Here is a 20,767-nt window from a genome sequence, read left to right as displayed (position 1 = left end):
AACATGAAAACAAACAATTATCTGATTAGAATTTTGAAGTACGATCTAGCTTATAAACATAGCATAAAAAAATATAGACCTTTATTTTTTTGCGCCGGCCTAATGCGACAACAAAGATAAATTAATGTTTTTCAATGGAAGCTAGGCACACGCTATTTAGCGGGTGTCTAGTAGTAATATAAAAATAGTCATATAACAAAGTGCGAGTTAATGACAAAATCGTTTACCGTTATCATCGTGGATCAAGATTGTCGAAGTGATTTTGTCTAAAACACCAAGTTGTCTGGGGATTTAGTCAAAATGCCAAGATGCTTAGTACTGTATGGAATTATGAATATTTATACTAGATTATAGTGTAAGTATGTGTAGTCGGGTAGATAAGAAAAATAAAATATGACTAATTAATATCATTTATGTTGATTTTCAAAAATGAGACTTATGTCTTATGACTCCTGTGGCTAGACTGTGGTTTGAAATCAGTCAAGTGTCACATAATTTTTTAATTTCAGGTATGTCAACAAAGACCAATCACCAAAGTGAATAAATTGTTTTGAAAACAAGAAATGATATTTGAGAAAATTGTGATAATTAATTTATGCCTCGTAGATGATATGAAATCTACTAATATAAAAATAATTTTTGAATAAATCGGTTGCTGGTGTTTTGGCTTAACTCATCATTCATCAGGGTATATTTAGGTAGTCAATTAAAATGAACGAAATAGACGATAAATTCTATTACGTTTATAGCTCGTCATTAGATCATAAAGTAGAAATAAAGATGTAAGTTTACATTTTCTAAATACTCTTCATACATAATTGTGTTAATCGTAAATTGCTAATTTAATTAAAGCTTCAATCAACATGCTGTCTTATTTTTTTTTACATACTAAGTGGGACACTTGAAGGAAAGCGTGCAAAACCAGAATATGATATGCTTCTATCAGATCCAATGCTTAAATTTTCTGGGCTTTATCAAGAAGGTTGCTCAGACTTGTATGTAACATGTCAAGTGCTATGTGAAGGAGTACCTCTTGCATTGCCAGTCACAACATCATACAAGGCTTTTACAAATAGATGGAAGTAAGTCTTAAGATCATCATAAGTATATGAATTCTGTAGAAATTATAGCCATTATTTTCTGAATTAGGTGTATATATAAACTCACCAACTATGCTGATTTTAAAAGTATTACTGATTACCAATAGTTTCCTATTGTGTAAAATGTTATATTAATTGTCATTATTGAGAAATATCTATCTTAATTTTTATCTATCTTTTCTATTTTTAAATATTTGTTGAATAGATGTATCAATAGGATACTGAAAAATAATCCTACATCTAATCCTAAATAACTACTACTTATTTGTCTGAGGCAGGAAGGGAAAAGGCAATAAAGGCCAATTTTGCCAAACTAACAAAATTTGAAACAAAATAATTTATCAATTTAGATGTAGGATTATTAATTTAATTTTACTTAATTAAAAATTAAGACAGATATTTCTCAATAATGACAATTAATATAACATTTTACACAATAGGAAACTATTGGTAATCAGTAATACTTTTAAAATCAGCATAGTTGGCGAGTTTATATATACACCTTATTCAGAAAAAAAGTTCTAATTAACTTTTCTTCACAGCTGGAATGAATGGGTGACTCTTCCCGTATATTACAGTGACCTGCCACGGAATGCTATACTTGCAATGACCATCTATGACTGTGCTGGACCTGGCAAAGTGATGGTTGTGGGAGGTACAACCATCTCATTGTTTGGGAAACATGGCATGCTACGACAGGTAAGTTTCTAAAGACTCCATATTATACTCAAAATTTAGTTGAATTATCATTCAGCTGTAATAATGTTAAAAATTTTAAGATCTATTCAATTTCTATAAGATTTGTAAGTGTATCAATAACTTTTAAAGTGTTGGCTTAATTACTCTAAGAACTATTAATTTTGCATGTAAAGTTCAAGCAGTTAGTAGTAGTTTTGGTGTGAGACATTGACATGTCTTGAGACAAGTAAAATCAATATATATATGAGCAATAATAATAAAATATTTTTTGAAACAAAGGATGCTTGTATCAGTGTAACAATTTGCTATAGCCAATTCTTCAGGCTAAGTCCCATTTTTTACAAGGTTAGGAAATATTTTATTTTAAAAGTAAAAGTTTTATTTTACGAAACTATATCTCCGAATTACATGTTGGGTCATTTTCACGTCCTATTACAGTAGTTATCTTAATAAAACTTTAAGTATAGATAATTGAAGGTAATTTTTTGAGTTTTGACACATTCTACCGTATAAATTTCTAATTACGAGATGTTAGTTGAGGGTTGTATATTATAGGAATACTGATTCACATTTTAATAGTGTTTTATGATTTCGTTATTGAGTGAATTTTAGAATACACGATCACCCATAGATCACCGATAAATAAACTGCATGTGCCTACATCCATAGCTATGATTTTGCAAATGATCATCATTTAAAATCGATAGCTTTATTATGCAAACAAAGTTCCAAACCAGTATTAAGTTAAGTTTGCATGGATTAAGTTTATTAACGGGCGTCAGTATTTTTGTCGCCGCGACACGATGCACTCGAAAGTGCTTAATCCTTAGACTGTTAAAAACTAAATACGACTTATATGAGAAAACGAAAACATAGTTAGTGCGTGATTTTGTTAGTTCATATTTAGTTAAAGGAAGGCATAGATTTAAAAAATATTTACATTGTAAAAAATTTAAAGTGAAATAAAAATTGTGTATAAATTCGCATCAAATTTTTTATTGGTTACAAGAAATATTATTGATTATTATGCAAAATTAGGAAGTGTGGGTACACCAGTTTCCATTTTAGTAAAATAACTCGTGAATGCGAATGTTCAAGGCTCTCTTGCTCCTTTGCAAAAGTTTTAAATACATAGGTAGACTAGCTATGTATTACGGGTTTTTAAAAGGATTTTTGATCACGGTGAAAATGTTAATTGTTATCTTTATTGACAATCAATATCTTGTTTTTATAATTCGAACACATTAATGTCCATACATTTTTACTTACTTTAGCTGAAGATTACGCAGTTTTGTTGCTTATTTAATTTTTTTTTAAAGTGATATTTACAAAAACATCGAATTACCTAGTGAAGAGTTAACATCTAATTATAGCATGCTTTTTATGTTAATTTTGCACTTAAATATAATCAACTAAAATCTATCGACATAATAATGGTTAATGTCTGAAAATTTTCCTTCTACGGCAATATTCATATTACAAAGGCTAAGTTTAATATAAAGATAAGGACACGCCCATTATAATTGCTTTAGCCTGACCTCTCTTATCATTAGCTCTCGGTCAGTTCTTCATTTGCGTTCAAAGAGACCGTTAAATGTATGGAAAAAACAAAAAGTGTTTTAAACACAATATAAAGATACCTTTATTCTAGATTAAAAATGAAACTGTAATTTAGTGAAGATGGGTAACGCCGGTAGTACTTTAAAAGTGTGCAAAAGATGTTATTTACAACTAGTGAGATGGCTAAGCGTGTGGAGGTCTATTCCAAAGGGTATGTTTGATCTTCGGGTGTGGCCTGGGATGGAAGGAAGTGAAAAAACTCCAGGAAAAGCGCCGGATAGGGGCAAGGAGCAGATGCAGCGATTGGCGAAGTTGGCCAAAAAACATCGCAATGGGCATATACCTAAGGTCAGTATTTAAATAAATATATTATTTTTACAATAAGAATAAAAAGTAGCATATTCTTGAAGTATAAAATTTGTACACATAGTCGATTTAATAGGCGTTTCTTTTGTTTTCGGTTTGAATTTCAAATTTAGAAAAGTCTCAGGTGGCTTAAGCCCATATACGAATTTTGCTCAAACTCAGCACCTATATTTATTCTATGATAATTTTGTTAAATTACACAATGAGCATTAAGAGTAGAGAGAGGTTTAGAGTACGTCGCTTGCGCATTAATTACGAGTGATTTCGAAAGTGATAGGAGTTGGAGAAAGTATTCATGATTCTGATATCTTCGTAGTTTCTTTTCCTCTCAAAAAAGTATTTTATACAACAGTTTATTACTCTTACTTATTATTTCGTTCTTGTAGTTCAATATATAAAACTATATGAGGGGAGATATGAAGAGGGAAATTGGAAAACTTTTGTATGAATTAGACAATAGTGTTGGTGAGAAGGGTGTTCAATGAGTATTAAGAGAGACTGAGACATTATAATATGTATGATAATATATTTATAGTCTCTTTTATTAAAAAAATAGAAAGCCCGACGCAAACATATGCATCGTGTCAGAACGTGTTCTTATATAGCGATAGAATTCAAGATTTCGCGGTTGTTAAATATGCCGGCTCGAAAACTTAGTAAATCAAGACCTGACCAACATTAAAAGTTCATTCTCCTCCATATACCAAGGCTGCGTGTCTGTTTGCTGAGATCAAGCTAAGAACGCACATTACCCTGAATCGTGTCACTATTTGTGAAATATGAAATTAAGTATAAGGTGATGTTGAAGCGGGTACAAAACAAATTTTTGAGGCACATCTATCTTATATGTCTCATTATTTATTCTTGGTTATGTGTGCTACAACGATGTTAGAGTTTGCCGAGAATTCGCGCTTGTGATGTACTTCATGAAATTGTTACATGGCAAGGATATTCATTCGACAGTACTTCAGTACCTTAGCTTCTATGTACCTGACGGATACGTCAGAAAGCGACAGCGTCCGCTGTTACTTCCTGTGCCCACAGCTAGGATTAACCTTCTGAAGAGGGCACATGATTCGGTGTATTAATTTAGTTAACAAATTACATACATTAACGGACATTTTTTATTGTCCGTTGAGTGAACTGTCACAAGTTCTATAATTTGTTTGTGTAGTAGTAGGATAATAAGATCAGAATTTTATTTAAGGAATTTCTGTTTAAAAAAAATACGTAAAACATGTATAAACCTGAAAGACGAAGAAAAATAAAAATAAATGTACTTAAATATAATTACGTCTTACTAGACATCCATTTACTTTTAATTGAACAGCCCTTGGACCAAAAAAGACTTTGATGTTTAACGATGCCTTTGTGTGCGTAAACTGTCATAGGATGAATGCCAGTCGTTTAACTGCTTAATTGCTAATTAGTAAAGACTTGTAGGATATCTTTGTGAGGTATCATTAAAATCCTTTTAGAACATTTCTTTGAAAAAATTTGTTAATAACACATCTTACTTAAATGACGATTCTAGTAAGATCTATGACGCAGTTGCACATTTCCGAAAGTATTCAGGAAGTGGTTCCGATTCATATATGTATATATATTAGGGCCACACGGGTCGCTTATGCAATGCTATGTTTATAAACATTTATAAGGTCAACAACATAAAACGAGTTTGCGTGATGTCATACGCGAATGTTCAAGATCCTTTTCTTTTGTTAAATTAATTAATTTTTCTTATGTTGTTCGATCAAAAGTAGGAGGACCTTGTCCGGGAGAATGCTGTATCCTACAATAGTTAATTATATATTATATACTTCTTATATTTGTAAATATAAAATATATCTAAATAAAGGTATATTATTTTTATATAATAAATAATTGACATATGAATATCAATAGCGTTAAGTAAAAGTTGTTTATTTTTTCTTATTGAATTCTAGAAAATTCTCAGTTAAACTTGTTTATTGTAAGGTAGCTAAAACCACTTTAATGGCGTTAAATAATGCATAATAGATGCATATTTATAATATAGATAAATTAAACGTGTCTTTCTATACTAATAATATTGCTAAAGAAATAGTTATATATTCTCGTCTCATTCTCTCTACTCGTTTGTATTACAGGTGGACTGGCTAGACCGGCTGACCTTCAGGGAGATTGAGATGATAAATGAGAAGGAGAAGAGAAATTCTAATTATATGTACCTCATGATTGAATTTCCGACCATTCAGATAGATGGCGTCGATGTAAGTAATTTTTATCTTCAGCACTGTCATTTTGTTAATATTTCAAGGAATACCCGTTTAGCTGTATCTGCAGATAATTTATTTTTGCGTGTGATTTGTATACTTAAGGGGTGGTGAATACTCGGATTCGAGAGCTGGGAATAGCAATAGTTTAAAAATATGAACGGGACGCTCGCACGGAGCCGAGTGGGCGGCACCGGTACTATGGCACCGCTCCACTCGGACCCAAGAAAAGAGCACTTAATGTGTTAACACTCGTAACGAGTGTAACATCGTCAAACTCATAAAGTCGACAACGTGTTGAAGGCTGATTAGTTGTTTATTAGACAAAACAAATGATGGCAAAACAGATAAGAAATCTGTGACATCGTAAATGGATGTATCGCCTGCACGTATTCTTTTAAAATGATACATGAAGGCGAAAATGAGAATTTAAAATTAATAGTATCACTAGACCAATCACATTCACGCGACAAGATCTCTCTTTAGCTATGAAACGAAAGCGCCATTGTTTTGATTAATAGTAAGCGCAAATGCAATAAATACATTAAAAACTTATTCTAATATTGTATGAATTTTATTACGAAGAATTTGAAGAATCCTTAATTATTCACGGGTTAATGACACACTTATATGGTTTAACTTGTTATCAGGGACCGAAATGGCTCTAATAACCGGTTTATTTTAATTTCCGTAAATGAATGTATAAAAATAACTTTCCATAAATAAAGATATTTTTTTTTTAAATTTAAACTTGATATTATAAAATCCTTGTAAAGCATTAAAAAATATAATTGGGGAAGTAATAGTATTAACAGTTGCAAGGTTTATAAATTTAGTAAGTGTTTTTAATACATGAGATAGTATAAGGGAAAATGTTAAATGAAGACTAAACGATAGAATGTCGCCTTACGTTTGTCATTGGTCAAACGGATAGATGGATCGAAATTTGAAAAGCGTCTGCGATTCAACCGGAAATGCTCTTAAATAAACCGAACAATGACGTGTTTCCTTTGATTATCTATAGTAGGTGCTCCTTTGTTTCACATTCTTGCCCTTTAGATTTTTTATCACTAAAAAAAATAAAACCATTAAAAAAATTAAACCGAACTTCGCTTATTAAATCTTATGAATCTTTTAAACCCTAATAAGCCAAGACATTAGAAACATCAACTGCACAAAAATTTTACCGTTTTTTGGTGGATATGTTCATATAATATATTATGTTAATCGACTCTTCGACTCGACCACTCGGCTATTAAAATCAGTTGTTCCCCAGCCTCAAACAGAGTTTTTCAACTTTTATCATGGGTAATAACTGATTTTAATGACTATTATACTTATATAATATACTAGCTGACCTGGCGAACTTTGTTCCGCCTTAATGGCAATAAATAAGCAGTTTGGGTTTTTTTATTGGAAAAAATACAAAAAAATTAAATACCTACATTAATCATTCATTATTATTTCTGTATTTTAGTACATAGGTTGCTCTTCCCTTAAGTACCTTGTGATACACATTTTTTCATTTTTTGTTTTATTATCAGGCGCAAAAACAAACAACGCTGATGGTCTTCCGACCCGTGAACATGCCACGTATAATTGACCATGGGAAAAACATGAATGTTCTAGATTTAAACCACAAACTTTTAAGGATTGGCCTTGTGATTTGTTGATGGTCATGGCAAATGCAAGACGTATCGGAAATTGAAGTCTTTTAAATTCAAACGGCATATCGGTTGGGATCATCGGGATCCTCGGAATAAGAACTTCCTCACCTTTGAATTTTCCTATCATTATCGTAGCGTAAATTACATTGTTCTTCAATTTTCTAACCACCAAACGCATACCATTATGTAGTTCAGGTCATCTACATCTTTATTCTTTTTCTTCTTTTTTATCAGTAAGCAATGTAACTCTCATGTTTGTTGTCAGCTGCAGTTTCGTCACATAGCGCCATAGATTTGACGATTTGAGGCAAGCGTTTATTTCGTCGACAGCCGTAGATCTTGGAATTACTGGCAGTATTTGGCGGAAATCGCCAGACAGTAAAATCATTGCTCCTCCAAAACATCTCGATTCATTGCGTAAATCTTTTAATGTTCGGTTAAGTGCTTCCAATGCACGTTTATGCGCCATTGTGCATTCGTCCCAGATGATGATTTTCGATGCCGCTAAAACTTTGGCCATTGCTGAGAGTTTTGCAATATTACACGTTGGTTCTCCAATAGTTTGAAGATTTAACGGTAATTTTAATTCTGAATGAGCCGTACGGCATCTTTCTAACAATGTGGCTGCTATTTCAGAAGAAGCAACTGCAACCGCTATGTTGGATCTCGCCCGAACAGTTGCTAAAACTAATGACATGAGGAATGTCTTGCCAGTTCCACCAAGGGCATCTAGGAAATATAAACCACCATTTTCATCATCGTTTGCCTTCATTAAAGTATCATAAACTTCCTTTTGTTGGTATTTCAACAGGGGTACATTCGTTTGAACTACTAAATCTAATTCCTGGTGATCATATTCACGTTCCCGTTCCAATACTCGATTAAATGCGTCATTCGACAACAACAACAAATAGAAACATTCATCATTCTTTGGATGAACTGTATACATACGACAATACCGAGTTTTATAGTTCTCTTCACTGTTTATACGAATGGGCAATAGCACTATCATTATAATTAAATTGTAAATTGTAAAAATAATTAAACGTATTTATTTAATAGAAATATTTTGAATATTGATTTCTTACAAATATCAAATTGTCATATATACGTCATTACATAGCTGTCATTATACGTCAATTACATAGCTATCATTTGCGTTTTATTATTCCAAGTCTGATTCTTATTTGTTATACCACTTTTTATAGTGACTGACGTTTCATGTCAAGTCCCACAGGAACGCTGTCGAACGGGATAAAAAGTATCCTATGTCCGTCTCCTGGCTCTAAGCTACCTCCATACCAATTTTCACTCAAATCTGTTCTTTCGTTCTTGAGTTATAAGTGGTGTAACTAACACGACTTTCTTTTATATATATAGATTAATATGGACTTATATTATAAAATTAGGGTTGCCACGCTAACAATAACTTACTTGGCCTATCTAAAGGTTCAAGTGTAGTCGACCTTTTTGGACATTATCGGAAAATTACAATTTATGAGTGTGGAAAAAACTAAAGGGCACATATTGACTTCAAGTGTGCGAGGATTGTTTACATTTTGTTACATTTGTTTATATATGTGTAACTGGTTGTTAGGTTACTCACGGCATTTTTTTAAAAATATTTTATTAATTTTATTAAACAACATAGCGCTGTTGTTTTTTTTATAGCATGCAGTTGTTTACTACGAGCAAGATGGCGACGAGATGTACCAGTTCCGTGCACAGGCAGAAGTCGTTACCGTGCCTGATTACGAAATACTACAGGTAGATTTATATTTACATGATTATTAATGTGTCTTCCTTAGACTCGATTATATCATATAACGAAGCACCCTAATAAAATCATAGACAATGCATAGATCGATGGAATCGGCGTCTCGAGACATCAGGTCATTGACAATACGTTCCTACCTACAACTACGGCATTCGTTCAAGTATTTTTCTTTACTTTCTGATTCTTTACAAACCATAAATGGCAAATTTTAGCTTTAATGAGTCACTGGGTGGGTGGTAACGAAACGTTTTACTACTGGATTCAGAAAACGTTTCGGTCGAGAATCTCCAAAAATTGCGTGACGTAAAACTTGAACGCTTGAACGTAATTTTTGTGTAAACACGTAAGGAAATAAAGCAATGAGGCAGTAATTTTTCTTCATAGGAAAACTTGGTAGAAAGCAAGCAGCATCGCCTGGCTCGTTCAGTGCGTGGTGTAGCACCAGCAAGGGACGCGAAGCCCTCAGCGGCTGAACGGGATCGTCTTGCTGCCATACTTAGTGCACCCGCCGCACCGTTGTCCGCGGATGAGCAGGACCTTATATGGAAATATCGGTACATCATTTATTTACTACAAAGTATAAAAAACGACCAAAAAGTGTGTCGCATTTCAAAGCAATTAAAAAATATATGGATAAACAAACTTATTTTCAAACTCGTTTATTATAATTATCATAATTACTACACGTAAATATTTTATAGGGCGTAGGTATTCTACTAAAACGGGTCGTATTAATTACGATTTGTATTTTGAATATAGAACTGTTATCCGGAAGTTCGATTTCTGATATTGGGTGAATTATGACTCCCGTGAAATACATGATAGATTTTGACATAGATATCATAGTCATATACACCGAATAGATGTTTGGCACCGCAAGCCTTATGCTTGGGCGTGTGATTAATATATATCATATTAAGTGAGAATCGACTCCTTCTAAATGTCAAGTCTGTGGCCAAAACGTGATATTGTGGAATGTCACTGCCTCATGCTAGAAGTATCACGCTTTTAAAAGAGTTCATTTTACACTTAAAAATAATAATAATAAATAAAATCAGTGGCCTCTTTAATATTTATATTTCATGATCATTTTTAAATCTAATAGGCAAGTAGGTGATCAGCCTCCACTGCCTGACACACTTTGTCGTCATTTTGGGTCTAAGAGATGTCGGTTTCCTCACGATATTTTCCTTTACCGTTCGAGCAAATGTTAAATGCGCACATAGACAGAAAGTCCATTGGTGCACAGCCGGGGATCGAACCTACGACCTCAGGTATGAGAGTCGCACGTTGAAGCCACTAGGCCAACGCTGCTCTCATTTACATTTAAATTATCCAAAAATGCCTTTAATTGTATTTAAAAGTAAATTTAAAGCATCTTCCATGCTTGGTTCACCGTATATGGAGATTAGACGACAGACAGAGACTTAATATAGGATTTATCTGACGACTGACTGACTTCAAACGATTTGCGTGCTATACAGATAGTATAAGCGACATGTGATTGAAATTAATCCTATCTCTATTTTTTTTTCTGCTATTTATTGTGAAATGTATTCACTTTCAGATTCTATTTGTCATCACATAGAAGAGCGTTAACAAAATTCTTAGAATGCGTCAATTGGAACCGACCAGGTACAAATTATAATGGTTTAACTAAATTCTACGAATCTATTAATTTAAAATTTCTAATAAATTAAAAATTCGAATAGGTCATTTTAATTGTTAAATAGTAATTGTTTAAAAGCTCTTATGTTCTTGTCTGTAATTATATATTATCTTCTTCTTGAAACTAGATGGATAGGTTAAACAATGATTTAATTTCAAAACATTCCTTTCATGGAAATATGTAAAATTTGTCTTATATATTTCAAAAATCGAATAAAATAAATAAAAGTTAAAATTTTCAAATTTAGAATGTCAGATTGTCAAAAAAACTCCAAAAAGATTTTAGCACGTTTTATTTTTAAATTGAAGTGACCAGCATGTTTAAACGTTAATTACCTATATCTAATCGTTGTAACTATTTAGCAAGAGTTTTTAATTTTTGTGTATTTATTTGGAGTGGTTTGATTTCAGGCGAGGTCCGCCAAGCATTATCTATGATGAAGCAATGGGCACCAATGGACGTGGAAGACGCCCTTGAACTGCTAACGCCAAAGTTTTCTCACGCCGCCGTTAGGAAGTAAGTAAAATATGAATTTTTAATAACATATTTGGTTAGAATTATGACCTATTTTACCTATGAAATTTAATTTGAAATACAATCTAAATACATTTTCTTCTTATATGCTTAATGAAAATATATTTGACTCGTCAATATCGTTGAATGGCTTGATTATGTTTTAATTACGATCGAGTTTCGCTGTCAATTAATATCTTAACTCCCAACTAATTTGACATATTTTGCAACTGATATAATTAATTTTATTTAAGAAAATATTACTTTGGCTTATACATTTTCTTGTAATAATTTTCATTTTTATACTAAGCACTTGTAATGCTTATTTAAACTCATTAGGCCAACAATTGTATTGCTATTATCAAGATAATTATTTACATAAACATGCTGCTACGTACAGTTGTAAATACCCCCATTTAAATTTTGTCAAATACCCGCAAAAATAAAATCAATTTAATTTATGAAATTTAATTTAATTAGATACGCGATATCAAGACTAAAACAAGCGCCCGATGAAGATTTGCTTCTGTACTTATTGCAACTAGTACAAGCTCTGAAGTATGAAGATTTCCTTGAAATACATGAAGGTAAATTAAAATTAATAGTTACGTGTCATTGAACAACTTAGTATATTGATCGATGGTAGATAATTAAGCTTAATTTATGAAACCATAGGAAATATTTAAAATTTTTGAACTACCTTCGTTTTTAGGTTTTATTTACTACCTTATGATATTCTGCAATATTTTTTTGAGAAAAGAACAAATAGGCGTATATTGGACATGCGCGACTGCATTTTTATTAACAACTGGTGCCTATTTATATGAAAAGGAAAAAAATCAATACAAAAGTTTGTATGACCGCAAAGCAGTAGGTAATGGAAAATATCGTTAAATAAAATGGTTCAATATGAAGTGGTTAATCAGCGAGTTGACCCGAGAAAGACGAAAAGTAGCTTATATCCAAAGAAAGTATAAATGTCGTATGAACTATGTGTATTGTTATGAACTATATAATTAGTTTAATACTGTTTCTTTTTTTTAATTTATAAAATATACCTAGTTTGTTTTTAGTCGTACCCGCGACTTGTCTATACATATAACAAAATCTAGCAAATACCCGTTCCACGGCTCCATCCCTGTACGAATTAACTTTAATCATGAGTCACACCAATGTCAAATTTTCAAAGAAAATTAAAAACAGATATTTCGTTCCTATCTTGAGAAATTACTGATATTAAAGTACGACCTTCGTCAAACTTGTGACGTCACGATCGCAGTGGCACAGGAAGCAAGGCAAACTTAAAAAAGCTGTCTGACCCGGTTTTGGTCGTCGACTTTTAGATCTGGGCCTCAAATTACTGCATCCTCGTGATCACTTGCATTTCTAATGAGAAAGTAGGTCGGCCCTATGGGCCTAAAACACGCCGCCGACTTTTTAAGTCTTAGGCATGCCGATTTACTCCGAGCGAGTGCTTAATGCGCACTTAGGCCCAAACCTAGTTAACTTTTCTCAATCCATTTTTTATCATCTGAGATAGACATATTAATCTTAATATTGATGTGACAATAACCAATCGACGGATTGTAATAGCCATCTTTCGATACACGCTATCCATGGTAGGTCGGATCGGTGTGAGTGCATGGACCTTTGTATGAAAATGACAGTTCAGCTGTGCCAATATCCTATCTTAAAATTTTAACTTACAGTGGTGTAAGTTAAAATTTCTAAAATAATTAAAAAGCTATTTGATAAGTTTATAACATAGACATATATATTTTAATATAACTTGTACGGATTTATTTACTTTATTTGGTTTATATTGATTTAAACAAATATGAGTGTATGGAGCGAAAAAATTGCATTCTATCCGTCTCCAAAAATGAATTGTCTTTGTTGGGTTTGATCTCAGATTGAAACAATTAGATTTATTTATTTCGTAATCCTACAGCTAACATAAATAATTATATATAATTACAAACAAATACACTGAAGATATAGCCAAAGAATACATGATTCATTTCTTTACAAAAATATTTACAAACAAAAAGTATTGAATAGATTGTGGTTTAATTATTGGGTTCGGGGGTTAGAACGTCCATTGCGTAGACAGCCGACGTGTTATCCTTACGGGGCAAGCTGAGGCCCAACACTGTTCTATGGAATATATATTTATTTTTACAAGCATGTTTATAGAAACATTTTATTGGTGTGACTCATTAAAAATCCTTTATAACCAATTTCTACAATGTATATTAATGATATTTAGTACTATCAATTATTATATATATGTATGTGTTCAGAATACGTCCGTGTATGTGGCAAGGATGTTGCAATGTATTCGGATGGGGAAGGAAAGCCACAACACCGGGCTAGTCAAACTACTTTGCTCTCTGCCTCGGGTAAGGCTTATACATTTGTTTTGAACAAAAAAGACTAGGACTTTTGAGATAAAATCTTATTATTAAGACACGAATTATCTAGGAAAAAATAGCCAAGTTTAATAATACTTAATATAAAATGTGCTCGTAGCTTTGAATTTAATATTGATTCACAATAAACATAAGTGTCACTTCACATTGTTAAAGTATGAACTAAACACTTTCTGTTGAGCTAATATTCAAATGTCCCGCCTTTCCATAGTTGTTTACTCTTAGTATTACATGTGTACTCTGTGGTATTCTTCTCAGATGAATCTGTGGTATAACAAGTGTTATAATTTTTCTTTCAATTCATTTACATAATAATAAAATCATCTCTTTCAATATATTTTGATATATTGCTATATAATATATTGCTGATAGATTGCCTATTCATAAAAAGCTGGTTCCACCTAACGTCAGATGAGCCTCCTAAGTTTATTATTTTTATATCAACACTCTTGAAATAGCTAAAATGCTGTCCTTTTCTTTATGAAAGCAAATAAACGTGACAAACAGCAATTGAGTATGTTATTCCCATATTAGATTACAAAATCGAAAAGATTTCGAAATCTGTAATACCGAGTACCTCATAAGCCGAGATACTTATACATTTGTATCAAAAAATTACTGACAATGCCTTAGAGATAAAACAGCTTTTCTACATGACGTAAATTGAACTAGAATGAATAGTACCCTCCAAAGATAAGGACATGTTTACATATATAAAATAAATGTATTAACAGGCTAATAAATTGCATACATTACATTATTATAGCAAATTCAAAGCCACAAGCCAGCTCCATAAAGTCCGTCGATACTTCCACGCTATAACTACTATTATAATAACAATATTAAGCATCACCACCACCACTCCTCGTAAAGTTTTTCGTAAATATATTTTCTCTGTATAAGGCAGATGACAGACCTATATTGCCTTCAGTTCAACAAGCCTACGAGAGATTTTTACCATAGCACATAAATTAATATTAAAATAAACGTGTTCTAGGTGTGCTCAGTAACTTCCAGTAGTAATAGATTTCGAGGATTGTCTATGCAATATTTATGTAGTTCTTACAATATCCGTAGCGCTGATGTCGGCATTAAAACTCATTTAAGTCTTTATTGCAGTCTCTATTGAAGGTTACAGAGTGCTGGCGTAGTATTTTAAATATCGCTCATAATTCGAATTATAAACACTCATATTTTTTAACCTTATTATGCAATCGTTTAAGATGTAATTACATTCGTCATAAGAAAAATTACGTCGTTCAGAAACTGATCACATACAAACACGATATGTATATTTTATAATTTATTTGCATCTTCATTCGTAATACAAAAACCTATAGTCACATGTCCTTGGTGATGCAATTAACTGAAAACCAGGTCAACCAGGTTTGAACGGCCTACAGAATTCATAGGTTTTACTAGTGCTTATTTGTGTCTTTCTGATAAATTATGTTAATGCTGTGATGAAAGAGACCTCAGTGGTATAGTAAAATGAATGTACGGATTTGGTTATTATTCAGTAAATTTGCCTGTCCTATGCCCTATGCGGGACGTACGAAATTAAATAGAGGTTTTTGAGTTTCTTATCGTGTGTATGTATTACAGTAGGTATGTCTGCTGAGATGTCAACATCGACGACAAGCAGACATTCAGAGGGCGCTGACGAAAGCGTGATTTCAGAGACAGGCACGTCGGAGACACTCGACAATAATACAGACTTTAAGTAAGAATATATTATTTATTTATTTATTAAACACTCCTGCTTTAACAGGTAACCCTAAATTGAGAAGAGTGAAAAATAAGTAAATTAAATCTACAGACGAAACAAAAAAAACAAACATATGAAACTACATAATTAAAATACAGTTAACTAACTACTATAGGCACTAACAAATAATAGTGCTTTTTCCAGTTCACTCAACGGACCTTTTTCATTATGATTCGGTGTATTAATTTAATTAATTAAATATATGTACATATTATGTGCCCTTTTCTGAAGGTTTGTCCTAGCTTGGGGCACATGAAGTAATGATGTCGCTTTCTGACGTATCCATCAGGTACATTGAAGCTAAAGTACTGCCAATCACAAGCGCGATTTCTCTGCGTACTTTCTCGAGCTAAGGCTCGTTGTAGCCCAGAGAACCAAGAATAAATAAAATGTTCTCTTTCTATTTTTAGATATAGTGACTAGAGCCTATGATTCCTAAACCTACGTTCAAGTCGCGACTGTACCTCTGACGAACATTTTTTCGTGTTTATTTAACACATCCTGGGACAACCGGTATGCCTTAGATCAATGGGGTGTTTCAGGCACAGAAGGCTAATAAAAACAGATACTTTTAATATTTATATATCTGTTACATCCGGACAGCCATTATAAATTCGACCCAGGAATGTTATGATATACGTGTTGACTTGTGCTTAAATATCAACATTGTAAGGAATTTAAATTTGTCTTTGTTTCCAGTGAAAACCCGGAACCAGAAGAACAAAGTCTTGCCAGTTTTCTAATCAGTCGTGCCTGTAACAACCTGGTGCTAGCCAATTACCTCTACTGGTATTTGTTGATTGAGTGCTCAGATACTGATTCAGGCCCACGTGATATGCCAACAAGGGGGATGTATCTTGCTGTGATGAGGAGCTTCTCACAACAACTTGCTAAAGGTATGCTAAAATTTCTAAATATTTCATGTCCCTTATATGTTTATGTCGGATATTCCTTATTAATTGTACCATATCTGTATGGTTATATACAAAGCCCAAAGCGGGAGTAGCTAAAAAACAGTTTTAAGAATTAAAGCTAATTATATAAAATATTTTTAATTTTAAGAATGTTTAATGATACCTAATATTGAGATAAAAAATATATGAATTTTAAGGCTTTGAATACAGCTGTATTGTATTAATGCGAATAGATAAAATGTTTAACCTGATGGACCCCACATGAGGTGCCATAAATGGTAAATATTTAATAACATTAAACAAATATTTATTAAATTATATTCAAATATATTATTTAAACAGTTATTGTAATTCAAATTCAGCAATGTAATATATTATTTATCGTTGCATTTTTTTATATGACTAACAAACATTAGTATACGTAATTCCTTTAAAAACAAGCACCGTCTCTAATTATCTTATAAATAAAAAAATAATATCTTCTTTATGCACAGGTAACACAGATTACCAGCGTATACGAAATTTCCTCGCACGACAGCAAGTGTTCATAGATAAGCTCGTAAAGTTAGTGAAAAGTGTGGCCAGAGAAAGTGGCAACCGGAATCGAAAAGCTGAACGATTGCAACACTTGCTCGCTGATCCGGATGCGTTCAAGTTTAATTTTGCTAACTTTGAACCGATGCCGTTTCCACTAGATCCCACCGTTACAATAAAGGTAAAATTTATAAGTAATAAAAGTAGATACACTGATTGATGTTATTAACCGGTCCTATAACGACATATAACCGGCCATAAAAAAAACGGAAAACGAAAGTCCGCTGGCGTCGTTCTTTCAGCCAATGGCTCGATAGCAATGTAATTTTTTTCAGAGTTCCCCAAACTTTTTTGTGTCGTAGACCCCTTGCCATGTTTTTCCGTGTTGGGTAGACCCTACTTACCTGATATTGATTTCCTGTTAATTTCTAACTGTAGTGAAGTTTAGTGTTAAAAACTTAAAGTAAAAACACATATTAATTTATACATTTATTATTTGAATTAAAATTTTTTTTACAAGTTCAAAATGTATTGCGACCACAAAGCGAATATCAACATCCTACAACTTACACAATTTTATAAACATATATATTATTTTTATTACTTCATAGGTACTTTTATAAATAATGTATTAGTTTTGATATTATAAGATAGTATGATGCAAGTAAATAGGTACTATCAGTGTACGTGTTGATATCCCTTTTTCATTTCATGGACCCGGAAATTTTTTTTCGCTGACGTAGACCACTTACAGGTTGTCATAGACCCCTAGGTGTCGATATAGACAACTTTGGGAATCACTGGTTTAGACTATTATATTAGTTATATTAATTAAAATTTAATCAAATACATTTTTAAGGGTATAGTAGCCAAAAAGGCTAGCCTTTTCAAATCGGCTCTAATGCCGTGTAAGCTAACGTTTCTAACGTCAGAAGGAAGCGAGTACGAAGCCATCTTCAAACACGGAGATGATCTACGTCAAGACCAACTTATTCTTCAAATGATTACCCTAATGGATAAATTGCTTAGGAGGTAAGTTACGATTTATCTCACAATTTTTATCACTATCGCACAACCGTCATTACATTGTCGTGCGGGGCTCTAGAACGTTCAGTTTGACTTCAAGAAGGGTCTGATGTTTTCACTCTCTTGCGCATCATTCCGTCCTTTTCCAAGACCAAGACAGATTACTCTAGAATGTTCTTGTTCTGAAGTACACTGGCTATCCTGGAAACGGGTTTTTACAAAATGCTCCAGGTAACTACTTGAAATGGCCTGATAAAATGTTTCAGCTTCCTGAAAACGAAGATTATGTAAATTCTAATTTTCTAGTAAGTGATAGAGCCTCTCTGGAAATGATCATAAACTTCTTTAAATGGCCACTAAGCTGAGAAAAATCCTTTTTTAAATTATTAAACTAGTTTTTGTACAATGTTGTATTCAACTACCATCATAGAAATATTTTAATGGTTCGCAAAGAGAAGTTTATGTTTACGTTTATTTTTTATTTCGCCCTATCATTATTACATATTTCACACAGTTATTAAAAATTCTTACACTTTATGCTACCTGACTAGATAATTCTCATTAAAATTCTACAAGGCTCTTAAATTTATGAATATTTTTTTAGAGAAAATCTAGATCTAAAACTTACTCCATACAAAGTATTAGCAACAAGTTCGAAGCACGGATTCCTACAATTCATTGAATCTGTGACGGTAGCTGAAGCTCTCGCTACTGAGGGTAGTATACAAAACTTTTTCCGCAAACACAATCCCTGCGAAGGCGCTCAGTATGGCATCAGACCTGACACTATGGACACGTATATACGGAGTTGCGCGGGATATTGTGTTATTACGTATCTGTTGGGTAAGTTTATATTTTGTATAATGTCTTAACGGCTTAATTTAAAAGCGCTTCTTGACCTGTTTCAATGCCACTTTTGGTAGAAATTATATCGATTAAGATGTCGATAGTTAGGATTTACCAAAAGAACTGGCATTTTTTTTTAATTTTTGGTATTTTTTCTTCTATCTTATTTTTGTTCCAGGTGTTGGTGATCGTCATCTAGATAACCTACTCCTTACAAAATCGGGGGCTCTCTTCCATATAGACTTTGGTTATATTCTCGGTCGGGATCCGAAGCCGCTACCCCCACCGATGAAACTTAGTAAAGAAATGGTTGAAGCTATGGGTGGTGTCCATTCAGAACATTACCATGAGTTCCGAAAACAATGTTATACAGCATTTTTACATTTGCGCAGGTAAGAGATGCTAATGTGTAAAAATAATTATTATAAAACACTGTATGGGTTACAAATATATGTATTACAAATATAATATTGTAGTATAATCTTAATGGAATTTCCATGTTATATTAATATGAAAAAATGTTTTAATTTGACACGTAGATAGATAAATAATGATTTCTTTTACAGACACGCTAACCTAATGCTCAATCTATTCTCGCTCATGGTGGATGCGTCAGTGCCAGATATCGCACTGGAACCTGACAAAGCTGTCAAGAAAGTACAGGATAAACTACGGCAAGTACTCTCTAATAACATAAAAATATGCTTTTTAAAAATTACGTTTTTTCATGAAATATCACTCTGTTTTCAATATGATGCTTTCGATGAGACGGCGAAGAATTAATATTAAGTCATATTTTTATTTTCTTTTATAAACTTTCATGTTTCCAAAGGGAGCCGAAAACTCTCTCGTGCCTCTTATTAGATCTCAATCTTTACTTATAATTAATGAATCATTTTCCAACATTAAATAAATCAAATCAAAATATAATTTATTAACTTTACCACATTAATTAATACATACATGAATGTCAGAAAAATAATGCTTCTAAATCTAGATTTGCTGCCAGTTCTCAATTCAAGGTAGAACAGACGAGAACTGGTACTGTTTCTACCTGAAACACTCCGTCAGTCATTGAAATCGGCAAGATTAATTTTCCAAGAGTACATCTTTATAATAAATATCATTAATAATGTAAGGGATGTAAAAAATATACAATTAAATAATAATTATCAAAAAAAATTATAAAAAATATAAAAAAAAAAATACAATATACCTATAACCTATATTAATATTGTATTTCAGGTTGGATCTAGGCGATGAAGAAGCCGTACATTATCTTCAAAATTTATTGGACATGTCAGTTACAGCTGTAATGGCGGCTTTAGTCGAACACTTCCACAAGTTTGCGCAATATTGGCGCAAATAGTTTTTATTCATTTTAAGAAAAATATAGTACAACTGATTGATTACCCAACCTTGCATTGTGTTTCAATAATTATTATAGTCTCAAATTATATATTAAAAGGATGAAGAGTTTGCCGGTGTTGGTTGTTCGAAATTAATGGAAAGAAAGGCTAATTAAACATCATGCTATCGCCTATTTAATGCTTTATCAAAAATCAATTTATTTAGAAATACTTAAAAAGCAAACTATACTTACAAATAATAAAAACATACACTTATAAATCTTAATGTGTT

The 20,767-nt window shown here is 32.4% G+C and overlaps 1 protein-coding gene across 4 annotated transcripts; it reads left to right on the top strand.

Moving 5' to 3' along the window:
* The first annotated feature begins 518 nt into the window (after nt 1–518).
* On the top strand, nt 519–20,756 carry LOC111001008 (phosphatidylinositol 3-kinase catalytic subunit type 3). 4 transcript variants are annotated; one of them, XM_022270667.2, is made up of 19 exons: nt 519–782; nt 894–1,082; nt 1,643–1,799; nt 3,570–3,707; nt 5,855–5,977; nt 9,319–9,414; nt 9,809–9,978; nt 10,992–11,059; nt 11,504–11,609; nt 12,087–12,193; nt 13,910–14,008; nt 15,644–15,761; nt 16,506–16,702; nt 17,215–17,435; nt 18,114–18,286; nt 18,885–19,123; nt 19,305–19,518; nt 19,693–19,800; nt 20,372–20,756. In XM_022270667.2, the coding sequence occupies exons 1-19, from the start codon at nt 712–714 to the stop codon at nt 20,493–20,495; spliced, it is 2,718 nt and encodes a 905-aa protein (XP_022126359.2). In that variant the 5' UTR covers nt 519–711; the 3' UTR covers nt 20,496–20,756. The 4 variants fall into 4 exon arrangements, with proteins under 4 accessions (XP_022126359.2, XP_022126361.2, XP_022126362.2 ...); XM_022270669.2 differs by lacking the exon at nt 13,910–14,008; XM_022270670.2 differs by lacking the exons at nt 519–782; nt 894–1,082; nt 1,643–1,799 and adding an exon at nt 2,593–2,674 and having other exon boundaries at nt 3,451–3,707.
* Nucleotides 20,757–20,767: the final 11 nt, after the last annotated feature.

The sequence above is a fragment of the Pieris rapae genome, chromosome 5, assembly GCF_905147795.1.
Source record: "Pieris rapae chromosome 5, ilPieRapa1.1, whole genome shotgun sequence".
Taxonomy (NCBI): domain Eukaryota; kingdom Metazoa; phylum Arthropoda; class Insecta; order Lepidoptera; family Pieridae; genus Pieris; species Pieris rapae.
The sequence above is the reverse complement of the archived record's forward strand: the minus strand, read 5'-3'. Positions and strand labels throughout refer to the sequence as shown.

Coding starts and splice junctions, on each gene's coding strand:
- LOC111001008 (XM_022270667.2), top strand. CDS start 712: ATGAACGAAATAGACGATAAATTCTATTACGTTTATAGCTCGTCATTA. Junction 5,978..9,318: donor TTCAGATAGATGGCGTCGAT/GTAAGTAATTTT, acceptor TTTTTTTTATAG/CATGCAGTTGTTTACTACGA. Junction 12,194..13,909: donor TTTCCTTGAAATACATGAAG/GTAAATTAAAAT, acceptor GTATGTGTTCAG/AATACGTCCGTGTATGTGGC.